The sequence below is a fragment of the Lepidochelys olivacea genome (assembly GCF_965140295.1).
Source record: "Lepidochelys olivacea isolate rLepOli2 genome assembly, chromosome: 1".
NCBI classification, from domain to species: domain Eukaryota; kingdom Metazoa; phylum Chordata; order Testudines; family Cheloniidae; genus Lepidochelys; species Lepidochelys olivacea.
Genome location: NC_140411.1, coordinates 145,415,607 through 145,438,695, shown reverse-complemented (window position 1 = coordinate 145,438,695; position 23,089 = coordinate 145,415,607). Strand labels below are relative to the sequence as shown.

At 46.5% G+C, this 23,089-nt stretch overlaps 1 protein-coding gene across 5 annotated transcripts in view; it reads right to left on the bottom strand.

The window, feature by feature from the left end:
* The window catches only part of POLA1 (DNA polymerase alpha 1, catalytic subunit), a 353,938-nt gene extending 334,287 nt beyond the window's left edge, over positions 1-19,651 (bottom strand). For 4 of the 5 annotated variants that reach the window (XM_084617606.1, XM_084617605.1, XM_084617603.1 and 1 more), the window contains exons 1-2: positions 19,526-19,651; positions 3,629-3,753 (exon numbers count right to left, since the gene is read on the bottom strand). In XM_084617606.1, coding sequence (XP_084473732.1) covers positions 3,629-3,753; positions 19,526-19,553 — 153 coding nt within the window. In that variant the 5' untranslated portion in view covers positions 19,554-19,651. Of the gene's footprint in view, positions 1-3,628; positions 3,754-8,388; positions 8,458-19,525 lie in introns of those variants that run through there. The other variant, XM_084617604.1, reaches the window with a different exon arrangement.
* Between the last annotated feature and the right edge of the window lie 3,438 nt (positions 19,652-23,089).

Here is a 23,089-nt window from a genome sequence, read left to right as displayed (position 1 = left end):
GGTTACTGGGATCCTTGGGGTCTAGTATCTTCATACTAGTTTCCCAAAGGGTGTCATGTAAGATCTCTACTGGAAGCCTGTGTCACACTGGGCACCAAAAAGTTTCTGTCAGGAAAGAAATGTTTATGTGCCTGGCTATATGTAACTGAACACTATGGATCACAATGGATGCCCATTTACAGTCTGAGCTGAATGCTAATGAAGAGATTTGAAGATTTTACAGAGAGGAAATTTACAAGAAAAAAATAAATCAGCAGAAAGGAGTCCTGTTTACATGTGAAGACAAGAGATTTCTGGACTATAACTGTAGAGACTAGGACTCACTCTGCAAACACATCAGCTTACTTCATGTAAAAAAAAAAAAAAAAGAAAGAAAACCACACACACCAACAGATCACAGCCTGGGTTGGCTGACAAACACTGGAAAGATTATGTGAGCTAAACTTTATTAGTCAAGGGAGTATCTAGTGAAGTAAGTCTAGATTCCAGAATGCATTTATGACTTCACTTTATATGTAACCCTTCTTCCTGTTTTTACTATACACATATCTAAGTGCTATGTATACTGTTTCTTTGGGAGTATAAGATCTGGGAATTGTGAGAGTGTCCCGTGGATCAGGGGCTAGGTGCTGCAGTGGGAGACTCGGGGGTTGGAGTGGTGACTACCCTTAACCTGTTAAGAAACAGTGAGACTGGCAGAGGCCTGGAAGGCAGTGTGCGTGTTGCCTGAGGCTCGTGGAGCTGGGGAACTGACCAACAGCAGGAACATACAAGGCTTCCTCAGCTAAGGGAATTAATAGCGAGGTGCCTCACAACCCCGGGTACCACCAGGAAGCTTCACAAGGTATATCAACTGCAATGTAATATTAGCAAACACTTTAACAAAAAAAGTTATGACAGAGAGGGTCTACACTACCAACTTGCATCAGCAGAGCTGTACCAATGTAGCGCGGAGTCCAATTGGCTTAATAACTCCACCTCTGCAAGAGGCAGTAGCTACGTTGGCGGGAGAAGCTCTCCCGTCAACGACATAACCCCTCTCCTGTGTGGACAGCGCTGAGATCGATATAACTATGTCGCTCAGAGGTGTGGATTTTTCACACCCCTGAGTAACATAGTTATACTGAAGTGAGTATGTAGCGTAGACCTGGACTGAGAAACAAGGCACTGTTAAGCTGAACATGCATCTTAAGTGGTCTGATTATCCCAGACCTCTGTCCACATCCAGGTGGGTGAAAAAAGGCTATTTGGGATTGCATATCTGGTTAGTTACTATGTCATTTTGCTGTACTTTGTAGTAGTTTAATACTTCAATATAAATTGACTTTTCCTTTCCTTCCAAGATGCAGAGCCTTAACATTACCACACTTGGATCACATAATACTTTGAAAAGGAGGACTTGTGGCACCTTAGAGACTAACCGATTTATTAGAGCATAAGCTTTCGTGAGCTACAGCTCACTTCCTCAGATGCATATCGTGGAAACTGCAGCAGGCTTTATATATACACAGAGAATATGAAACAATACCTATTCCCACCCCACTGTCCTGCTGGTAATAGCTTATCTAAAGTGATTTCCAGCACAAATCCAGGTTTTCTCACCCTCCACCCCCACACACAAATACACTCTCCTGCTGGTGATAGCCCATCCAAAGTGACAACTCTTTACACAATGTGCATGACAATCAAGCTGGGCTATTTCCTGCATAAATCCAGGTTCTCACATCCCCCCCACCCCCATACACACACAAACTCACTCTCCTGCTGGTAATAGCTCATCCAAACTGACCACTCTTCAAGTTAAAATCCAAGTTAAACCAGAACATCTGGGGGCGGGGGGGGGGTAGGAAAAAACAAGAGGAAACAGGCTACCTTGCATAATGACTTAGCCACTCCAAGTCTCTATTTAAGCCTAAATTAATAGTATCCAATTTGCAAATGAATTCCAATTCAGCAGTTTCTCGCTGGAGTCTGGATTTGAAGTTTTTTTGTTTTAAGATAGCGACCTTCATGTCTGTGATCGCGTGACCAGAGAGATTGAAGTGTTCTCCGACTGGTTTATGAATGTTGTAATTCTTGACATCTGATTTGTGTCCATTTATTCTTTTACGTAGAGACTGTCCCAACACTCTCACAAATCTTGGGAGACAGGCCAGTCCTTGCCTACAGACAGCCCCGCAACCTGAAGCAAATACTCACCAACAACCACATACCACACAACAGAACCACTAACCCAGGAACTTATCCTTGCAACAAAGCCCGTTGCCAACTGTGCCCACATATCTATTCAGGGGACACCATCACAGGGCCTAATAACATCAGCCACACTATCAGAGGCTCGTTCACCTGCACATCCACCAATGTGATATATGCCATCATGTGCCAGCAATGCCCCTCTGCCATGTACATTGGTCAAACTGGACAGTCTCTACGTAAAAGAATAAATGGACACAAATCAGATGTCAAGAATTATAACATTCATAAACCAGTCGGAGAACACTTCAATCTCTCTGGTCACGCGATCACAGACATGAAGGTCGCTATCTTAAAACAAAAAAACTTCAAATCCAGACTCCAGCGAGAAACTGCTGAATTGGAATTCATTTGCAAATTGGATACTATTAATTTAGGCTTAAATAGAGACTTGGAGTGGCTAAGTCATTATGCAAGGTAGCCTGTTTCCTCTTGTTTTTTCCTACCCCCCCCCCCCCCAGATGTTCTGGTTTAACTTGGATTTTAACTTGAAGAGTGGTCAGTTTGGATGAGCTATTACCAGCAGGAGAGTGAGTTTGTGTGTGTATGGGGGTGGGGGGGATGTGAGAACCTGGATTTATGCAGGAAATAGCCCAGCTTGATTGTCATGCACATTGTGTAAAGAGTTGTCACTTTGGATGGGCTATCACCAGCAGGAGAGTGAATTTGTGTGGGGGGGTGGAGGGTGAGAAAACCTGGATTTGTGCTGGAAATCACTTTAGATAAGCTATTACCAGCAGGACAGTGGGGTGGGAATAGGTATTGTTTCATATTCTCTGTGTATATATAAAGCCTGCTGCAGTTTCCACGATATGCATCTGAGGAAGTGAGCTGTAGCTCACGAAAGCTTATGCTCTAATAAATCGGTTAGTCTCTAAGGTGCCACAAGTCCTCCTTTTCTTTTTGCGAATACAGACTAACACGGCTGCTACTCTGAAACCTGTCATAATACTTTGAAAAATCATAAGTTAAGTTGTTTCCTAGTCCACTATTTAATTGATACATGCTGAAGTCCTGAATGCAAGCCTTTCACTACAGAATAAATTGTCAAGGCAGATCAAACTTTATGTTCAAGCAATAAGCCATTTTAACGACTGAAAATTAAATGTTGCTCACCAATTTCTTTAATTTCCAATGGCAAGGGTCAGAGAAGTGGCAAATACAGAAATAACTACTGTCTCATGAAAAATTTTACTAAGAAAACACCTTTCAGGCAAGTTGGTCTTGACTGAATATTGTTTTCCTAACGTTCCCCATAATTTCCAGAAGCAAGTGATCAGCTTTATACAGGTTAGGACAAAGATCAATATTCCCAAAACTCAACTTAGGTTTTTATATAGAAAGTCTAAACAAGAGAAAAGATTGACCTATTTACCTCATATTTTACTTTTTCACCCGCCTTGGCCTTTTTCAAGAGTTCTAGAGCTTCTTGGTGTCCTTTTTTAGATTTTTTCTCACGCCGAGAACGTGACACTGCAAAACTTCCAGAGTCTGATGTAGCTGAAATGAATATTAAAATCATCAGAAGTACAATTCAACTACGCATTGTTCTTGTTTTCAGACATTTAATCTACAGTAACTGTTTAATATTAGTTTTAGAGAAACAATGATTTCACTGTTGATTATTCATTAAAAACATGTGTGGAGTGTCCAATAGGCAGGGGAAGACTGAACCTGCCCAAACAGCCCCTTGTGGCCCTGCCCACACTCCGCCCACAGGCCCCCTCCCTTCCTGTTGCTAGTTGACCCCAGCCCAGATAGGCTGCTTTTCTTCCAGGAAGGAAACCAGCTGGGGCTAGGGTGGTTGGGACTTGGGGTAGCTGGGGCTTCCCAGTGCTGGGGTCCCCTGGCCCTGGGGCTGTGCTGCCCAGTGCTCCAGTGCTGGGGAGTAGGGGCCGCACGCCGCCTGCCACTCTGAAGGGCCCTGGGCAGATGGCCGGTGCTTCCCGCAGCTCCCATTGGCCGGGAATGGCGAACCGCGGTCATTGGGAGCTGCAGGCAGCCTTGCCTGTGGATGGTCAATGTAAACAAACGGTCTTGCAGCCCACCAGCGGATTACCCTGACAGGCCGCAGGTTGCCCACCACTGATCTAAGGTGTGCCACTTCCTCTCAGTAAGATGTTGTGGCCTTGGACAGAATAATAAGAGAACCACCTGTTGGGAAGCATGGAAGGAAGAGTTTACCTTCAGACCAAACAATTCCAGAGTCCTAAGCACCACCTTGTCTTTGTGGAACAAACAGTAAGGTTCCTGCATAGAAAAGACTGCCAGCTCCAACACTCCCCTGGCAGATATAATGGGCATCAGAAAGCCAGTTTTGATGGATAAATAGAATGCTGACACTGATGTCAGTGATTCAACGGGATGGCTTGTCAGAGCTCTCAATACAATCAGTTGAGTGGCCCGACTGCTAACTCGGTTAATCAGAGTGCTCTGAGGAATTTGGCTACCTGGGGGTGCTCTGCCAGAGAACCCAGGGATCCCACAAACATCGTGCTACTGAGGGCAGATACCTGTCATGCTATGGAACTGGGCTGGAGACCTTTGTCAAAGCATTTTCGGAGAAAGTCCAAAATAGCTGGGATTTCTAAGATTTGATTTGTGTTCCTAGCACCAGAACTTGGCCCAGATGGAAAAATGCATTTTCAATGTCGATACCCTTCTAGATGAAGGTGGTGTCTTGATGACTTCGAAAGACAAACCCAGTGGGACCAGCACTTCCCTTTCAATAGCCAGGCTGTTAGATGCAGCCAACTAGCTACCAGATGATGAAAACGACCTTGTGAGAGGATGTCCCACCTCTTTGGGAGTTGTAGTGGAGGTCCTATTTTCAGTCTGAAAACCAGTCTCTTCAGGCAATGTGGAGTTATCAATATGACTGCTATCTGTTCTCATTTTATTTTCTCAACCACCTTCCCTAGTAATAGGAAGTGTGGAAACACAGAGGAGACCCTGCAGCCATCTGTGCAACAGGCAATCTGTCCCCCAGATCTGGGATCTACCTCCCTGGTGAAGTACTTTAGTCTCTTTGCATTCATATGGTTCATGAATAGATCGGTTGAGGGAATGCTGAACATTTGGACAATTAACTCAAAGACTCCCTAATTCGGGCACCACTCAGAGTTGTTGAGCTAATCTGCCTTTTGGTTCGGGTCTCCCTTTACATGAATTGCTCTGAGGAATAAGAGACAGTTCTCTACCTACCATATAATTTCCACTGCTTCTGCATGTATCACTTGGGTCCTTGCTCCCCTTGGTTGTTCACAAGTGATGGTGGTCATGTTGTCTGACTGAATCAGGACAGTGTTCCCCTCTAGGCTGGGCTGGAACCTTCATAGCACCAGCTTGATCGCTTTTAGCTCTAGAAGGTTTATGCTGTGGGCCCTTTCCTCCAGGCTCCAGATGCCTAGAGCTGTTTGGGCCCCAAGGTGTGAGCCCCAGCTCTCCAGGCTGGAGTTGGTTATGAGAACCTGAGGATCTGGGCAGCATATGAGTATACCTTTGTGTACATTGCCCTGGGCTGACCACCATTTTAAGGAGTTGAACACCTGTGCTGAGACCCTTACGTGATCCTTCATGTGTTCCAAAGGAGTGGTCCTGTACCTTTATGATGAAGGCCTGAAGGCACCTGATGCATGATTGCACCCAGGGAGTGAACCCTATGCACGATAGGAGAAGGCCTAGTAGTTGAAGGCCCAGTGCTATAGCAGGCCTCTTGCAGCTCCCAAACAACGTGAAGAGGTTCTGAATCTTCTTGAACCTTTCTAGTGATGGATAGATCCTTGCTATCAAGGTATCTATGTCCATTCCGAAGTGTGTTATTTTTTTGACAATGATAAAGCCAGGTGCTTATAGAAAACTCAATGTCAGCGATGTGGCTCTCTGTGCTATTTCCGGGGATGGCGTTCTGATCAAATGTTGTCCAAGAAGGGGCACAGGTGGTGTCATAAATATAAAGGGAAGGGTAAACCCCTTTGAAATCCCTCCTGGCCAGGGGAAAGCTCCTCTCACCTGTAAAGGGTTAAGAAGCTAAAGGTAACCTCGCTGGCACCTGACCAAAATGACCAATGAGGAGACAAGATACTTTCAAAAGCTGGGAGGAGGGAGAGAAACAAAGGGTCTGGGTCTGTCTGTAGTCGTCTTGGCCAGGGACAGAACAGGAATGGAGTCTTAGAACTTTTAGTAAGTAATCTAGCTAGGTATGTGTTAGATTATGATTTCTTTAAATGGCGGAGAAAAGAATTGTGCTGAATAGAATAACTATTTCTGTCTGTGTATCTTTTTTGTAACTTAAGGTTTTGCCTAGAGGGGTTCTCTATGTTTTTGAATCTAATTACCCTGTAAGATATCTACCATCCTGATTTTACAGGGGGGATTTCTTTATTTCTATTTACTTCTATTTTTTTATTAAAAGTCTTCTTGTAAAACACTGAATGCTTTTTCATTGTTCTCAGATCCAAGGGTTTGGGTCTGTGGTCACCTATGCAAATTGGTGAGGCTTTTTATCCAACATTTCCCAGGAAAGGGGGGGTGCAAGTGTTGGGAGGATTGTTCATTGTTCTTAAGATCCAAGGGTCTGGGTCTGTAGTCACCTAGGCAAATTGGTGAGGCTTTTTACCAAACCTTGTCCAGGAAGTGGGGTGCAAGGTTTTGGGAAGTATTTTGGGGGGAAGGACGCGTCCAAACAGCTCTTCCCCAGTAACCAGTATTAGTTTGGTGGTGGTAGCGGCCAGTCCAAGGATAACGGGTGTAATATTTTGTACCTTGGGGAAGTTTTGACCTAAGCTGGTAAAGATAAGCTTAGGAGGTTTTTCATGCAGGTCCCCACATCTGTACCCTAGAGTTCAGAGTGGGGGAGGAACCTTGACAGGTGGATACCCTGCAACCTGAGTCAGGCTATCATTACTGACAACATCTTTGTAAACATGCTGAGAGCAGAGGACAAGCCGAATGAGAGCATCCGGTACTGATGTTACTTCCTGCCACAAGCAAATCTTAGGAACCTGTGACAGCAAGGCTGACAAATGTGGAGGTATGTGTAGCGAAGCAGAGTGGCCTCCCTCCGGACAGGAGAGCAAGGGACCTCTACACTCCCTGGTCGGCAGAGCCAAACTGACCCCGCTCACCACGCCAGGATGGGACAGCAAGTATAAAGGGAGGGCTCTACAGCTCAGGTGAGCAGCAGCCAGGAAAGGAGATGGACGCTTCTATTCTGCTACAGCTCCCAGCAGCTGAATCTGAACTCTGCAGCATCCTGCAGAGGAGACGGACCCAGAAGAAGAGTTGCCAGGATTGCCATCTGCCACGTACCCAGAGGAGCCAGAGGACTGCGGATTCCAGAGATCCTACCTCCCCAGGGTGTGGTAAGTAGTCCAGGGCAGCAGACGATTATCTGGCTACATTGCTGACTGTTTCTAGGTCAGTTGCGGATGGATCCCTGCTGACCCAGTGGCGCATCACTCCACCACTGCTAGGGCCCTGGGCTGGGATGTGGAGGAGTCAGGTGGGCCTGCGTCCCCCTGCCACGCCACCCGAGGTGGCAGACTCCCCACCATGGAGGGCTATGTACGTCTACTGTCCGTCAAGCTAGGATGCTAGACTTGGTTGGTGCCGCCCGCCTTCCTGAGCCCCTAGACTGTGTGGGCGTTCATCCCTACCTGAGCCAGGAGGCTTAGCCTACAGCCTGTGCTCCCTCTAAGGTGCATGCCTGCTCAGCCGCACAAGAGCCATCAAGGGCCACGCACACAGGTGAGCATGGAGAATGTGCAGGGAGGGTGGGTGAGGGCAGTGGGGTGAGGTGGGGGGTGGTGATGGGGGTTTGAAGGAGCTTGGGGAGTGCAGGAGAGGCACCTCTCTCCCACAGCCCCAGCCCCGGCCAGGGCTGCAGCACGACAGGCGTTTCTCTCCCTCGGCCCCAGCCCCCCCCCCTTTTTTTTTTTAGGGAGATCTTGTTACAGCAATTAAATGTTTGTTCTTTGTTCTGCAATGCCTCTGTTTACACAAGATTTATGGGGATAAGCAGTATTTTATCTGCCAGAAATATACACCTTATTGAGCCTGATCCACATCCTAAACCAAGATTGATACAAGACCGTGAAATGCCACACTTTACTACCTTTAGCCAAAGAAAAATACCTTCAAGATACCATGGAGTTTTCATTTCATTTGGGTGCGGAATATCAGTTTAGGTTCAGCTGTGCACTGCCAGCCACCAGATTAAATTCTGAGGAAAGGGAACTGCAACCTGAAATATGATAGCACATTATAGGATTTCATTGTTTTCTGCCCTTCAGAAAAGCCTCTTATATGCATAAGACTTCAGTCTATGTGTTTGCAATAGTGATAAGGAAGCCATTCTAATATGATACACTTGAAGAACCAAATCCTCAGCTAATGTAAATCGAAGAAGTTCCAGTGACTTCGTGGCTGCTGTACACCAGCTGAGGATCTGGTCCTAAAATGTCAGATTCCAGGAAATCTTTACAGCCCCTTTTACATGTACCATTGGCCATACCTATGGTAACTTTTTAAAGAATTATATATATGTTTTTTGTTTCTACTGGTGGCACACATCACCTCGATACTGGTGCTGCACATAACAAAATGCATTCTCTGCATGGATTGAAAAAATTAGAGGGAACATTGGTTACAGCCTCCTCCCTGCTCGGCCCTGCCCAAAGGGCTGGAGGCCCCAGACTGTGTATGTTTGCTGGTTGCCTTAGCCAGGAGCCTGAAGCTACAGCCTGCCCTAGCTTTGCCTCACTCAAAGGGCCAGAGTTTTAGATTATTAAGTACTGCCAGCGTCAGTTGAGGGGCTACATGCTAAAAACTACTCAGTGTTCTGCCCCAACTGAGGGTGGGGACAAGTGCCCCAGACTGTTATTGCCTGTTTGCTTCTATAGGCCACAGAACTATAGACGGCTTATGGCTCGGCCCCGCCAGCGTGACCCAAGCCCGAGAGTTACCGCCCAATACAGTGAGGCAGAGTGGCCTCCCTCCCCACTGGAGAGCGAGGGACCACTATAGTACATGTCTGCCAGATCCACTGAAGTCAGAAAATCCTCCTTGGACAGGCATGACACCACAGAGGTCAGGGTCTCCATCTGAAACTTTGTTTTCTTCATCCACTTGTTGAATCATTTGAGTCTATGGCTTGGATTCCTCCCGTATGCTTTTGAACAATGAACAACATGGGGTACTCCTTCTCTTTGGAATCTCTCCCTGCTCTGCTCAGGAACTCCTGGTCTATTTTCCTCCCGGTGGACTTGCAGCTGCTCCGGTGAGCAGGGGATCCCACCTGTCTGCCCGACTCATGGCCCTGGGACCTAACAGAGTTAGGGACCGAAGGCTGAGCACATCTCATCATCTGCCAAGGCCAGGAAGGCTGTCGCATAGACAGAGCACTGTTTAGATTTTGTTCAGTGCTTTTTAAACTGCTCAGCCATACCAAAAGGGTGCAAAGGAGCCAGCAGGAAGGTTCCAGGTGGGTTCAGTCATCTGACTAAAAACCAACCCAGTGAGAAGGAAACGGCTAGTGTGAGACCACGGCTCATCATTGCCCCCCCCTCCAAAAAAAAACCACACTGAAGGTAGAAGATAGGTGGGTGCAACAGAACTGCCATCCACACGCTGCTGTGGAGGGAGAGAATCTGGCTGCAAGTGGGCGCAGAAGAGGCATGAACAAAGCAGTGGCGCCAAAATGCTGATCTGGCGCCATGAAGCTGCTGAGTGAGGAGAGTAGCTCAGACATCAAGGATTGTGGGAGCTGCTGAGCTGCAGAATAGGTAGATTGTGGTAATAATGCACCTATAGTAGACTCAGGAAGGGAAAGGTGACAATTGTTAAGCTGCCACCCAACTTCCTTTAGGGGTGCATCAGCTGTCACTATCCATGATTTGGAAAGGAAGGTTATTTTAGACATCTAACTTCCTTCTTTATGCTTTTATTTCACTGACAACCAGTGCTTGAATGCATCAGGCAGGGTATTTTCAGCAGAGACGTAGAAGTGTTAGTACCATTATACAACACACTGGTGAGATCTCATCTTGAATACTGTGTGCAATTCTAGTCTTCCATGTTTAAGAAAGATTAATTCAAACTGGAACAGGTGCAGAGATGGGCTACTAGGATGATCAGAGGAATGGAAAATCTGTCTTATGAAAGGAGATGCCAAGAATTTAGCCAGCCAAAAGAAGACTGAGAGGAGATATGATTGCTCTTTATAAATAAATCAGAGGAATAAGCACGAGGGAGGGAGAGGAGTTATTTAAGTTAAGCACCAATGTGGACACAAGAACAAATAGACATAAACTGGACATCAAGTTTAGATTGAAATTAGACAAATGTTTCTAACCATCAGAGGAGTGAAGCTCTGGAACAGCCTTCTGTCATAAAAATAAAGGGAAGGGTAACCACCTTTCTGAATACAGTGCTATAAAATCCCTCCTGGCCAGAGGCAAAACCCTTTCACTTGTAAAGGGTTAAGAAGCTAAGATAACCTCTCTGGCACCTGATCAAAATGACTAATGGGGAGACAAGATACTTTCAAATCTGGAGGCGGGGGGGGGGGGACGGGGACGGGACAAAGGGTCTGTCTGTGTGATGTTTTTGCCGGGAACAGATCAGGAATGCAGTCTCAGAACTTCTGTTAGTTAGTTAGTAATCTAGCTAGAAATGCGTTAGATTTCCTTTTGTTTAATGGCTGGTAAAATAGCTGTGCTGGGTGGAATGTATATTCCTGTTTTTGTGTCTTCTTGTAACTTAAGGTTTTGCCTAGAGGGATTCTCTATGTTTTGAATCTGATTACCCTGTAAGGTATTTACCATCCTGATTTTACAGAGGTGATTCTTCTACTTTTGATTGTTAAGGGTGGCAGGTAATTGAAGATACGTGACTGGTCTCAGGGATCTCGAAGGGTGGTGACTAAAATCTTTTTCTTCTTTTGTCTGTAACTTCTCTGTAACTTGTTCTCCAAAAAACTGTATAAATTAAAAGACACAAGCCCCACTCGGGGGGCTCACTTCTAAATGTATTAGCAGAGCAGCTTTGCTAATAAAACAGAGTGGTCTGATAAATTGTGAGTCTGAGTCAAACTTTGACAATTTGGAGGTCCCACCAAGATGGCAAGCGGCTTCACTGAGGCTGTGCGATCCCTGACTGCCTTGCAGGACGATCGTGGCAGCCGGCGCCTGGACGCTTAGTCCAAGCGATCCTCCACAAGACAGAAAGGTACACAGCAGCAGCGCAGTCTACGCCATTGAACTTGTTGGTTCCCACTCTGTTCGGGTAGGGGTCTTTGGATCCAGCTTCTGGAATCAGACGTCTCAGGTAATTATTATTTTTGTGCTTTAACCGGTTTGAGGACTGTCTTGTCTTTGTGTCTATCCGTCTTCCCCGTGGTGTGTGTGTGAATCTGGGAGCCATGAGAGATGGGAGAAAATGAGTCCATATGGGATTATAAACCCTGGACTCGTACGGAACTTTTATCTATAGTTAAAAGTTTTCCCAAACCACAGGAAAACTCTGTCAAATTTGCTGAGGAGTTTCTGTTAATCTGTGAAACCTATGAACCCTCTGAGACAGATCTCCTCCAACTGTGTAAATTGTTAGCTCCTGCCAGTTATTATGAAAAATGATTGGCTGCTGCAGACTGGCCAGCTGAGGCACACCACTCAACCATAAAAAGTACTGGCCCAGATTCGGCATACAGAGACCGGTGTATGGCTCTTTGGAAGCACCTGCATCAAGCCATTCCCAAAGTGTGGTCTCCTAAAACAAACTGGACAGCAATACGTTGCTGTAAGCAAGGGCAAGGAGAAAGCCCAGGCGACTATAGGTCCCGGCTAACTGATGTTTTCCTACAACATTCAGGAATACAAGAGCCCGATGTAAATGGGGAGGGCGCCTTGGCACATACATTTGTTGATGGTCTTCTCCCTGCCACAGGCAGCATGTTAAAACGAATGAGTGTGGGATGGGAGACTGAAACCATGGACAAATTGCTGGCAGTAGCAGAGCATTGCCACCGTACTTTAAAAGGAAAGGAGGAACAGTCCTCCCAAAAGTTAATGGCTCTGCAGATACAGCATTATTCAGGATTAAGCAGACCACACCGGGGACAGGGACGGGGTTGCGGAAGGGGGTGGGGGGCTGGATTAACTGGGGTTTGTAACTACTGTAAATAGCCTGGACACTGGAAAAAAGAGTGTCCCAGATGACCTAATAATTGTATGGGAAATCAAGTGAACCCCCCGCTGGTTCCTCTAGCTGATCCCCAACCCTATTTTTCACCCCAACAATGACGGGATGCTGGGGAACCTCACAAAGTTTTAGCTCCCTTATTACCTCTGTCCCCTACTGGAGAATGTGTCCTGACTGTAAATGATCTCTCTCTCCCTTTCCTTGTTGATACTGGAGCTTCTCTTTCTACAATCCGCACCACTGACTTGCCTGAGGTTCCCCGATCTGGAAAATCCGTGTCTGCTGTTGGCATTACAGGGATCCCTACCTCTTTTCCCCTCTCAAAACCTTTGTCTGTTCAGGTCGGTCCCCTCTCTGAGGAGCATGCATTCCTTCTCTCTGATTCCACCCCTGCAAACCTTCTGGGACGGGACTTGCTATGCAAACTTGGCTGTTCTATTTACTGCTCCCCAGATGGTGTCTATCTGCAAATCCCTCAGCCTTCCGTATGAGATTCTGTAGCCTCCCTGCTGTCTGAAACTTCCCTCTCCACTCCGGTCCTTTGCTGTCCCTTAACTCCGTCCCTAGGGCACCTAATCTCTCAGGTTCCTTCCTCCCTATGGCCATCTCACCCATCTGAAGTGGGCCGACTAAATACTGACCCAGTTCGGATTACTGTAGACAATTCCAAACCTCTGCCTCGCCTGTCTCAGTATCCTTTGAATCCTGAGGCAGAGGCTGGGATTGCTCCAGTTATATCTGCATTAAAAGAACAAGGAATTATTGTCCCTTGTTCCAGCCCCTGTAACACCCCTATCCTCCCAGTTCAAAAGGCTGATGGCAAATCGTGGCGATTTGTTCAAGACCTTCGAGCTATTAACCGTATTGTCAGACCTTCTTTTCCAGTGGTTCCTAACCCTGCTACAATACTAGCGTCTATTCCTCCAAATGCAACCCACTTTACTGTTGTAGATTTGTGCTCCACTTTCTTCTCTGTCCCAGTTCACTCTGAATCCCAGTATCTCTTTGCCTTCTCCTACAAGGGTCAGCAATATACATGGACTACCCTTCCCCAGGGGTATACAGAGAGTCCATCCTATTTTTCTCAAGCCCTAGCCAGGGATCTCGCTGATCTGGTTTTCCCATCACGATCCACACTGATCCAATATGTGAACGACTTAGTCCTGTGCTCCCCCTCTCTGTCTGCCTCAGAAACTGATTCTCTAACACTTCTCACAGCTTTAGCTAACAAGGGTCATCAGGCTTCTCGCACAAAATTGCAGCTCTGCCAAACCTCTGTCACATACCTAGGCTTCCTTCTCTCCCAGGGCTCCCGTACACTCTATCCAGCCCGGGTACAAGCCATCCTTAGCTTTCCCCAGCCTTGCTCTCCACAACCAGGTCAGAAAATTCTTAGGTATGACAGGGTTCTGTAGGCAATGGATTCCCCCAATAGGCTTCTCTGACTAAACCACTCCAAGAACTCACTCGATCCTCTGTACCTAACCCCATGCCATGGCCACTTGAAGCAAATGCTGCTTTCATCTCCCTTAAGCAGAATTTAGCCTCTGCCCCTGCCTTAGGGTTACCTAACTATGACAAGCCTTTTATCCTTTTCTGTCACGAACAATCTGCTTGTGCCCTCGGGGTTCTTACTCAGGAGCACGGTGACAGAAATCGCCTGGTGGCTTATTTTTCTGCAACCTTGGACCCTGTAGCCCAGGGTTTACCCCCTTGCCTACGCGCTGTAGCTGCTACAGCGCGCCTGGTCGAGATGTCTGAGTCCCTTGTCCTCCGCTCTCCTCTCACTCTCATGGTTCCCCATTCTGTGGAAACTCTCCTTCTGCAATGCAACACTGCTCACCTCTCCTCTGCTCACCTCACTAGGTATGAACTTTTGCTGCTTTCAGCCTCACATATCACTATTAAGTGCTGCTCCCGGTTAAATCCTGCTACCCTCCTTCCTTTACCTAATGATGGTGAACCCCATGACTGCCTTGCAACTGTCTCCGCTATCACTGTCCCGCGCCCCGACCTTTCAGGTGTACCTCTCCCTAACACTGACCTGGTATTATTCACTGATGGGTCCTGTTATAGAAATGACCAAGGCCACCTTCTTGCAGGGTACGCTGTGGTCTCTCTCTTTGAGACCACAGAAGCTGCGCCCTTACCCTCTGTGACCTCTGCCCAGGTGGCTGAACTGATTGCTCTAACCCGTGCCCGCTTTCTAGCCGAGGGGCTCTCTGCCACTATTTTTACTGATTCTCGGTATGCCTTTGGGGTTGTGCATGACTTTGGCACCCTCTGGCAGGCTCGAGGTTTTCTTACCTCTACTGGTACCCCTATCAAGAATGGCCCCTACATTGCCGCCCTCCTGTATGCAGTTTTACTACCGTCTACATTGGCAATTGTTAAGTGTACTGGCCACTCAGCGGCAGACACCGAGGTGGCAAAAGGTAATGCACTTGCTGATGCTGCTGCAAAACATGCCGCCACTATAAAACCTTCACCAGAAGCGTTTCTTGGTCCCCTCTCTGTCTCTGTAACGCCACCATCCCTGTCTCATCTCGCTCAGCTCCAGGATTCTGCCCCAGAAACAGAAGACTCCTGGAGTGCTTTGGGTTGCTCTTTGCATTCTGATTCCTTTTGGCGATCACCCACCGGTACCTTTGTAGCCCCCCTCTCACTCTGCCTGTCTCTAGCCGCCCTGCTACATGGTGTTTCACATGTCGGCAAGGAGGGGATGGCCTCTGCTATGAGTAAGGCGGGGTGGTGGGCTCCCCATTTCAGCTCCTTTGCAACCTGCCACTGTGCCGCTTGTGTTACTTGTCAAAGCCACAATGTAGGCAAATCTGTAAAAGTAACACAAGGGTTCCGGGGTTTGCCTCAAGCACCTTTCCTACACTGGCAACTTGATTTTGTACAAATGCCAAAGTGGCAGAAATATGAATTTATTTTAGTTATAATTTGTCTGTTTTTGGGTTGGATTGAAGCCTTTCCCTGTCGCAAAGCTGATTCATTGTCCATTGCAAAATGTCTGTTAAACCACATTATCCCTACCAAGGGAATTCCTGCCACTTTGTCTAGTGACCGGGGAACACATTTTACTGGAAAAATTGTTCAACATCTAAACCAGGTATTACATGTCACCCACCTGTTGCACTGCCCTTACCATCCACAGAGTGCAGGGGCAGTTGAAAGGCGAAATGGTGTGCTTAAAAATAAGCTGGCAAAAATCCGTAGTTCCACAGGGTTAAACTGGCCAGCGGCTTTACCACTGGCCCTTATGGAAATTCGGTCATCCCCATCCCAGAGACACAAATTGAGTCCATTTGAAATCATCATGGGACGCCCTATGCGAACAATGGCTACTATTACCCCAGCCCCAGACCTAAACCTAACTCACAGCACGCTCCTCCAGTACTGCAAAGGGTTAATCCAAGCTGTGAGCTCCTTCCATTCGCAGGTGCAAGCAGCTTGGCCGACGGAACCCACCTCTGCTGCCTGTCACACTCTTGAGCCTGGTGATTGGGTCTACCTGCGGCACCACCTTCGGAAGCACGCCTTGGAACCCCGGTGGAAGGGTCCATACCAGGTACTGCTCACCACCCAGACAGCAGTGAAATTATCCGGCATCGCTGCATGGATCCACGCCTCACAGTGTAAGCCAGCGCCACCTCAAGGGGACCAAGCACCTCTGCAAGACCACGCAGAACCAGCTTCAACCCCAGAAGACAAAGAGGAACAGCCTGCAATACCTTACAGTCTGCGCTCTCATAAGGGTTGCCAGAAGCAGAGGGTAAGCAGACAGCAGGACCCAACAAAGAAGAAGCAGTAGTGAGCCTAGCACCTGCTGCCTGGTGAACGGAAAACCGTGACTGCGGTTCCCTCGAAAGGGGCTGTCGGACCAGAAAGGGTCCTGCTTCCAACTTGTGTCCTTTGAGAAGCTTAATCCTCAGCTACTATGTCCTGAAGGTCTGGGGAATCCAGAGCGACAGTGACAATTCTTTCATCCAACAACAGGTGCAGATAGCCCAGATCCTGAATATTTCTAATTGCTGGGTCTGCAGCCACATCCCAGCTCACTCACAAGCTAGTATCCCCACCATGGCAATCCCTTTGAATTCCTCAGAGCTTGCTGGAGAACCCTATCCACTTAAAAGGACATGGAAGGAAAATGACACTTGGGGGCTGGGAAAAACATATGTTCCTAAACTTATAAGTGTGGTGAAAGGAAAGGGCCACTGGTGCTGGGTGTGTAATGGGACAGGGCTGAATCTAGGGAGGAGCAGCTGTCTCCAATACATCGTGTCCCACGGTGTATGGGACTATTCAAACAAGGTTGGAGAATGGCGAACCAGGTATGGAAAGATAAACTTCCTCTCAACCTGGGACCAAACCAAAGATTCAATCTCTTGTTCCTCCGACAGCCTCCCGGAGAAAAACAGCACCATCTACAAATGTCATGTGAATACTACCTCTTCTCCCAGTGAAAATCATCCTGTGCCCTTTGGGGGATACTATTCCTCCTTCGTAAATTCTTACATGTCAAAGGGTTGCAGTCAACCCTTCCCAGCTTTAATGGGACATCATTGGTTTGTGGGGAAAATGCTTACACTGTGTTACCAGCAAATTGGTCAGGTATCTGTTATCCTGCTCAGCTTTTCCCACAATTCCGGGTGCTTCAATCCCTCCCACGAATCGTCTCTGTAATTTCAGGCGAAAAAGGAGGGACTTGCCAGATGCTAAATGGTATGTGGATAACATAAGCCCCTAACTCGGGAAAAAGCTGTTGGCATTTCTTTAGTCCCAGTAGGGGGGGTAATCCACCATGCAAAAAGGCTTTTAAGGTTACAAGCGGTGGTTGAGATCATGGCCAATGAAACAGGAGAGAGCTTAAAAGCTCTAGCCAAAGAAGCAGGAGCGGTCCGACAAGTGGCCCTCCAAAATCGTCGGGCATTAGATATAATACTGGCAGCCAAAGGAGGGACCTGTGCTCTAATTGGAACAGAATGCTGTGTATATATACCTGATAATACTGATGAGGTAATAAATCGTGCTAGCCATCTGGAGCAAACTGCATACCTTCCCCACGAAGAACCAAGTTCCTTGTGGAAATGGATAAGTAACTTATTCAATTTCTCTAGTCTGGGAAACTGGTTGTTTCAAGGAATCCTGACTATCCTATTTGGAATTCTAATAATCTTTGTGTGTTTTCAATTGATTTCTTGTTGTATCCAAAACTGCATAAGACACACCATCCATCAGGTTACCCCTAACCAGAGTGCTAATCTAATGTTGTAAAATGTCACCAGTGAAAGTAATGAAAAAGAACGATTGATGTACGGAATTGACAATTTGACAATTTTTAAAACCCTATGACCGTGAAACTGACCAAAATGGACAGTGAATTGGTAGGGCCCTAATTATAACCATTCAGAAGACTGCTGCAAAAATTATTTTCCTAACTTTGACCATGTCACCACTCTTGTTGCACTCAACCACTGGCTCCTCTTTCTCTATTGCATCAAACATAAATTATTTGTCCCCACTCTACCTATCATCTTTCCTTCACTATCAAGCTGTCGACTCCCACCTTCAATGCGCCCACGATGCCAGCCTCCATTGCCCACTTGTTAAATTTTTGATCAAGCAACATCATGCTTTCTTCTATGCTGCTCCTCATGCTTAGGAGAAGCTACCCATAAACATTTGCAAAACTAGCACATTAATCTTCTTAAAACTCTCCTTTGCTGTGATACCTACCAAAATAAAAACTTGATAATGGTTAGGTTGCTATTATGTTGAGGCCATTGCCCATCATGCTAACCAATACCGTCACTCTCTCTTGGTACCCCCAGTCTGTCTGTATCCACATATTGTCCATTATCTTATACTAGTCTGTAAACTGTTTAGGGGAGGGACCATCTTTTTGTTCCATGTTTGTATAGCACCTGGAACAATTGGGACCTGATCTATGATTAGGGCTCTTAAGCGCTATAATATAAATAGGTTTCAGAGTAGCAGCCATGTCAGTCTGTATTCGCAAAAAGAAAAGGAGGACTTGTGGCACCTTAGAGACTAACCAATTTATTTGAGCATAAGCTTTTGTGAGCTACAGCTCACTTCATCGGAGGCATCCGACGAAGTGAGCTGTAGCTCACGAAAGCTTATGCTCAAATAAATTGGCAAGTCTCTAAGGTGCCACAAGTACTCCTTTTATAATATAAATAGAAGTGGGTTTTAGTTATTGTTAAGCCACAACAGCCATTCAAAAAATATTTACGTAAAATACACAGAATTAAACTTTTTTGCATATACGAGGTATTTTCACTCTAAGCAAACTGAATACAATTTCTCTGTACCCCAATTTTGATTTTACTAGATTTAGAGAGTGAAGAAATTCAGGGCTCAAAACAGTGATGATAATGAGGAAAGTCACAACCTATCAAGTACGGACAACTGTCCTAAAAACAATGACATCTTGTGGGATGGGGTGGGGGGAAGGAGTACACGTCTGATAGTGTCGATGAAAATCATGCCTATGTTTTCATGAAACAGCAGGTTTCTTTAAAATTAAAAAGGATTACAGTTCTCTCCTCCCTGTGTTTACTCCATGCACTTGACAGCATTTCGGGTACAGACATTTACCTCTATGTAGGAGCTTAAAACCCAGCCCGGAAAAAAAAAAAAAACACATTCTCCCAAAAAAAACCCAAACCAAACAAAAAAGTGATGCAAAACCACAAATTCAGCAGGACGACGGAGACCAGTGTCAGCACTAGCTTCTTTTAACACGCCTGTGTGTTTATTTTTTTAGGACAGACTCGATTTCAACACACCTTCCCTGTCATCTTCCAAGCAGAATCTTGGAGACACCAATGAAGTGTGTCCCCCCCAAAAAAAAAACCAAAAGCGGCCACTCCCAGCTGCCCCACCCAGACCCTGCAGCACGGCCACCCCCGCCCAGGAACTCAGGAGACAAGCTCAAAGGAAGCCCAAATACAACCCCCTGCACCGCCGCCATGCAGACCCTGCCCCCCGGCTGCGCGAGCCCCCCTGCAGGAGTCGCACAGCCCCGCCCGCCTCTCACCGCCGCGCCGGCTCTCGCTCTCCGCCATGGCCCAGACCACGCACCCTCCGCTCGCGCCAACGCGCCCGAAAGTGGCGCGAGAGAGGCGACCCAGGCGCCCCGGCCGGCCGGCCAGCCAATCAAAAGCCGCGGCGAGTCCCGTCTTTCTGTAGCCCGCCCCTTCGCCCTGTTCCACCCTCTCGTGCAGGTCGAGGGGAGGAGCCGCAGCTGCGCGCGGGCGCACTGGGTGTTGCGAGTAATCTATGTGTTTGTGGCTCCGGCTCTGGAGGAGAGAGGCGCGGGCGGGTGCCTCATGGGGAGAGGTGGGTGGTTGCTGCGCCCTGACTTGCAAGTTACGACCTGGCTTAGCGCCAGCGGCGAGAGGGTTGCTATTTATGGACAGGCGTTCCTGGGGGGCGGTCGCCACTGAGTTCCGGGGGAGGCCTTTTGTGTCCGGGGAAGGGAGTGAAAGGACACAGCTATGGGGCTTTCTTCTCGTCCTGGCTCCGGGGAAATAATTTGCAATTTGTAAACTCATGCTGGAGGCTTCAGAAAAGAGCTATTTCGGCCCAGCATTGCTATTTGCTGCAGCCCGCACCTAGCCCAGAGGGATGCACGTGCCCTGCTGGCCCCTGGGTAGGGCTCTTAGGTGCTATAGTCATAGAATAATAAACGTGTGTACACACTAAAACTAACATTTCACAGCTCACTCGGTGTATGGATAGAAAATGAAGTCTTCATCCTCACCATTTGACCAGAGGAACAGACCTGACAGAAGAGATTGAGCCATTTGAACGTGGGCTGCAGTGTAAACCAATTCAAATCAGTGGTGTTACACCAAGGATTAACTTGACCCGCTATGTTAACTTCCCCTCCTAGAAAAACAACCAGGAGTCCGGTGGCACCTTAAAGACTAACATTTATTTGGGCATAAGCTTTCATGGGTAAAAAAACCACACTTTTTTAGATGCATCGAAAGAAGTGGGGTTTTTTACCCACGAAAGCTTATGCCCAAATAAATCTGTTAGTCTTTAAGGTGCCACTGGACGCCTCATTTTTGTGGATACAGACTAACATGGCTACCCCTCTGATACTTCCCCTCCTAGGTTTCTGAGAGCAGGGTTTACAGGAAATACTGGTAAGCAGGATGCAGCCTTTTTTTTCACTAGCACCTGTGGAATTGCACAGTGCTACATCACCAGTGCAATAAAGTCAGGGTAGCAAAGGCCCTCCAGCTCCTGTGGGATCCCCACAGGGCAGAGGTGTTGGGTCCTTAATGGCCTTATAGCCTTGAAATCAAAAGAAGCTGCAGGATTCCTAATCAGCAGAAACTGTGGCTTGTATAACTTCATCATTTCAATGGCTGAACACAACACTGTGGGAGCAGAGGTAGGAAGGACTATCTGGAGCTAAGTCAGAAAGCAAAGCAGAGCACTGGCCTTTTGCATCAATCTTGCCAGTAATGGAAGATGCTGACTCTTGGCAGAGGGCTCATTCGGGGGAAGACATTTCCTCCTGTTGCTTAGCACCAGATTTCTAAAGTGACCAAGTAACTCGGGACAAGGCAAAGAGCCTTGTCTCCTTTCTCCCTGCCCACAACTGCGGGAGCATACCTCGACTTTGCTTGTGTTACTCCTATTGCTACGCAGATGTCTTCAGTCACATGCATCAGTGCCCCAGCTTCAACTCAGGAGCAAAGCTGGGTCTGGAAAATCATACATTTAACCTGAAATGACACAAAAATTATTTGAAATGGTTTTTAAAAGACTCAGTTGAGATTTTGCTAAACCTTTACTATGATTCAACTGGTGGGATCTCCCTGTAACAAAGTGATATTTAGGGCCCTAGTGAAGCTTTGTGGTCAGCATTTTCTATTGCATTTTCTATTTTCTACTTTGACTTTTCTTCAGAATGGCAGTTTACCAACAGTGCTGACCAATCACTACCCATATTACTCAATCCCTCATTTGTATACAGATTGCGTTCATTTGAGATGCACATGCTGCTCACAAAGGGAGAAATGCAGTAACTCCAGAAATGGTGTGAGAATTCCTAGATGCGCAGATTGTTTATAGCCCTTAGTCTTTTCAGCATCTGAATGAGTAGGATGTGCACCATCATATACTTGTTTCCCTGCTGGTGCTAGGTCATTACAGAAATGGTAAGTAGGACAAGATGGTTTATTCTCCAAAATCTAAAAGAGCTACTCTTTATGGTTCTAAAACAGACTGATAACAACTATTTTACTTCTCTGCCAATGGATTGGACATTCCTTTATGTAGATTAGTGAACCTGTGCTGTGAGGAAAGAAGGAATGCTAATTTTTAATCCTAGTTTCTTACCTGTTTACTAGTGTTTTACCTACCATTATCAGAACATTATCAGACTCTCCTTGCCATACTGAGTCTTAGAGCATGAAGGAACATTGAAGACAAGTAAAACAAATTCTTGAGCTACCTATAAATAACCCTCTTCCACTTGGATGTGTGCACATTTTCCCCTGTGTATTCATTGCCTCTTTAATGTGTGTACAACACAAGATCATATCATTGAGGAAAAGTGGATGACAAGCAAACTAGACATTAAAAGAAATCAGTTCAATACTGCCAATCCCAAAGGTTCAAAATTCATGAGTCAAACCCCAAAACATCATGTTGGGGGTCTCTGTGTGTGCGCACACATGTGTGTTTGAGAGAGAAGATTATATTGTGGTTTTTTGGTCTTTTCGATTTTTGAACTGCCTCTGTCTGGCCTCAGTGTGTGAATGACAATTATTGATGCCAACTCTCTGAAATTTATTGAGTAAAGTGATTGTAGCTCTTACTGCAGGAGCTCTCACTCCTACATCTGCCAACTAGAGTTGCCAATTTTGGTGGGATGTATTTCTGGAGGTTTCATTACATGACAATCTTTAATTCCTGCAGACTCCAGGCCAATCCTGGAGCGTTGGCAATCCTGCTGCCAACCCTCAAACCAGTCTGTCCCCATCCAGTCCCCAAGTAAATTCTGCCCCCACGTTAGCATGACAAGGTGGGTGAGGTAATATCTGTTATTAGACCAACTTCTTCTGGTAAGAGAGACAAGCTTTTGAGCTTCAGGAAGAAGAGTTCTGTGTAAACTCAAAAGTTTTTCTCTCTTACCAGAAGAAGTTGGTGCAATACAAGATATTACCTCACTCACCTTGTCTCTCTAATATTCTGGGACCAACATGGCTACAACAACACTGCATGCCACATTACCATATCACACCAGTTCTGCCCATATCTCTGCTCTCCCTTCACATAAGTTCTGTGCCTCCAGGCCCCTCATCACTTCAACCCCAACATCAGTTTTACCCGTCTCTCAGCCCCCTCCCATAAATTCTGCCCTTAGATCAATTCAGTGTAAAATATGTAAACCATTTCAACAGTTTGTGTTCATTCAGTGCCTTTGTAAAATACTTTGGAATTTTGAACAGAATTTTGAAACATTTTTTTTTAATTTAAGCAAAGTAAATCCATTTCTGGCTCTTTGTCATCTGTCATACAACCAGAAGAACATCTGTCATTCAGGCAGTACCAGCATTTGAGCCAGTACACAATGGCA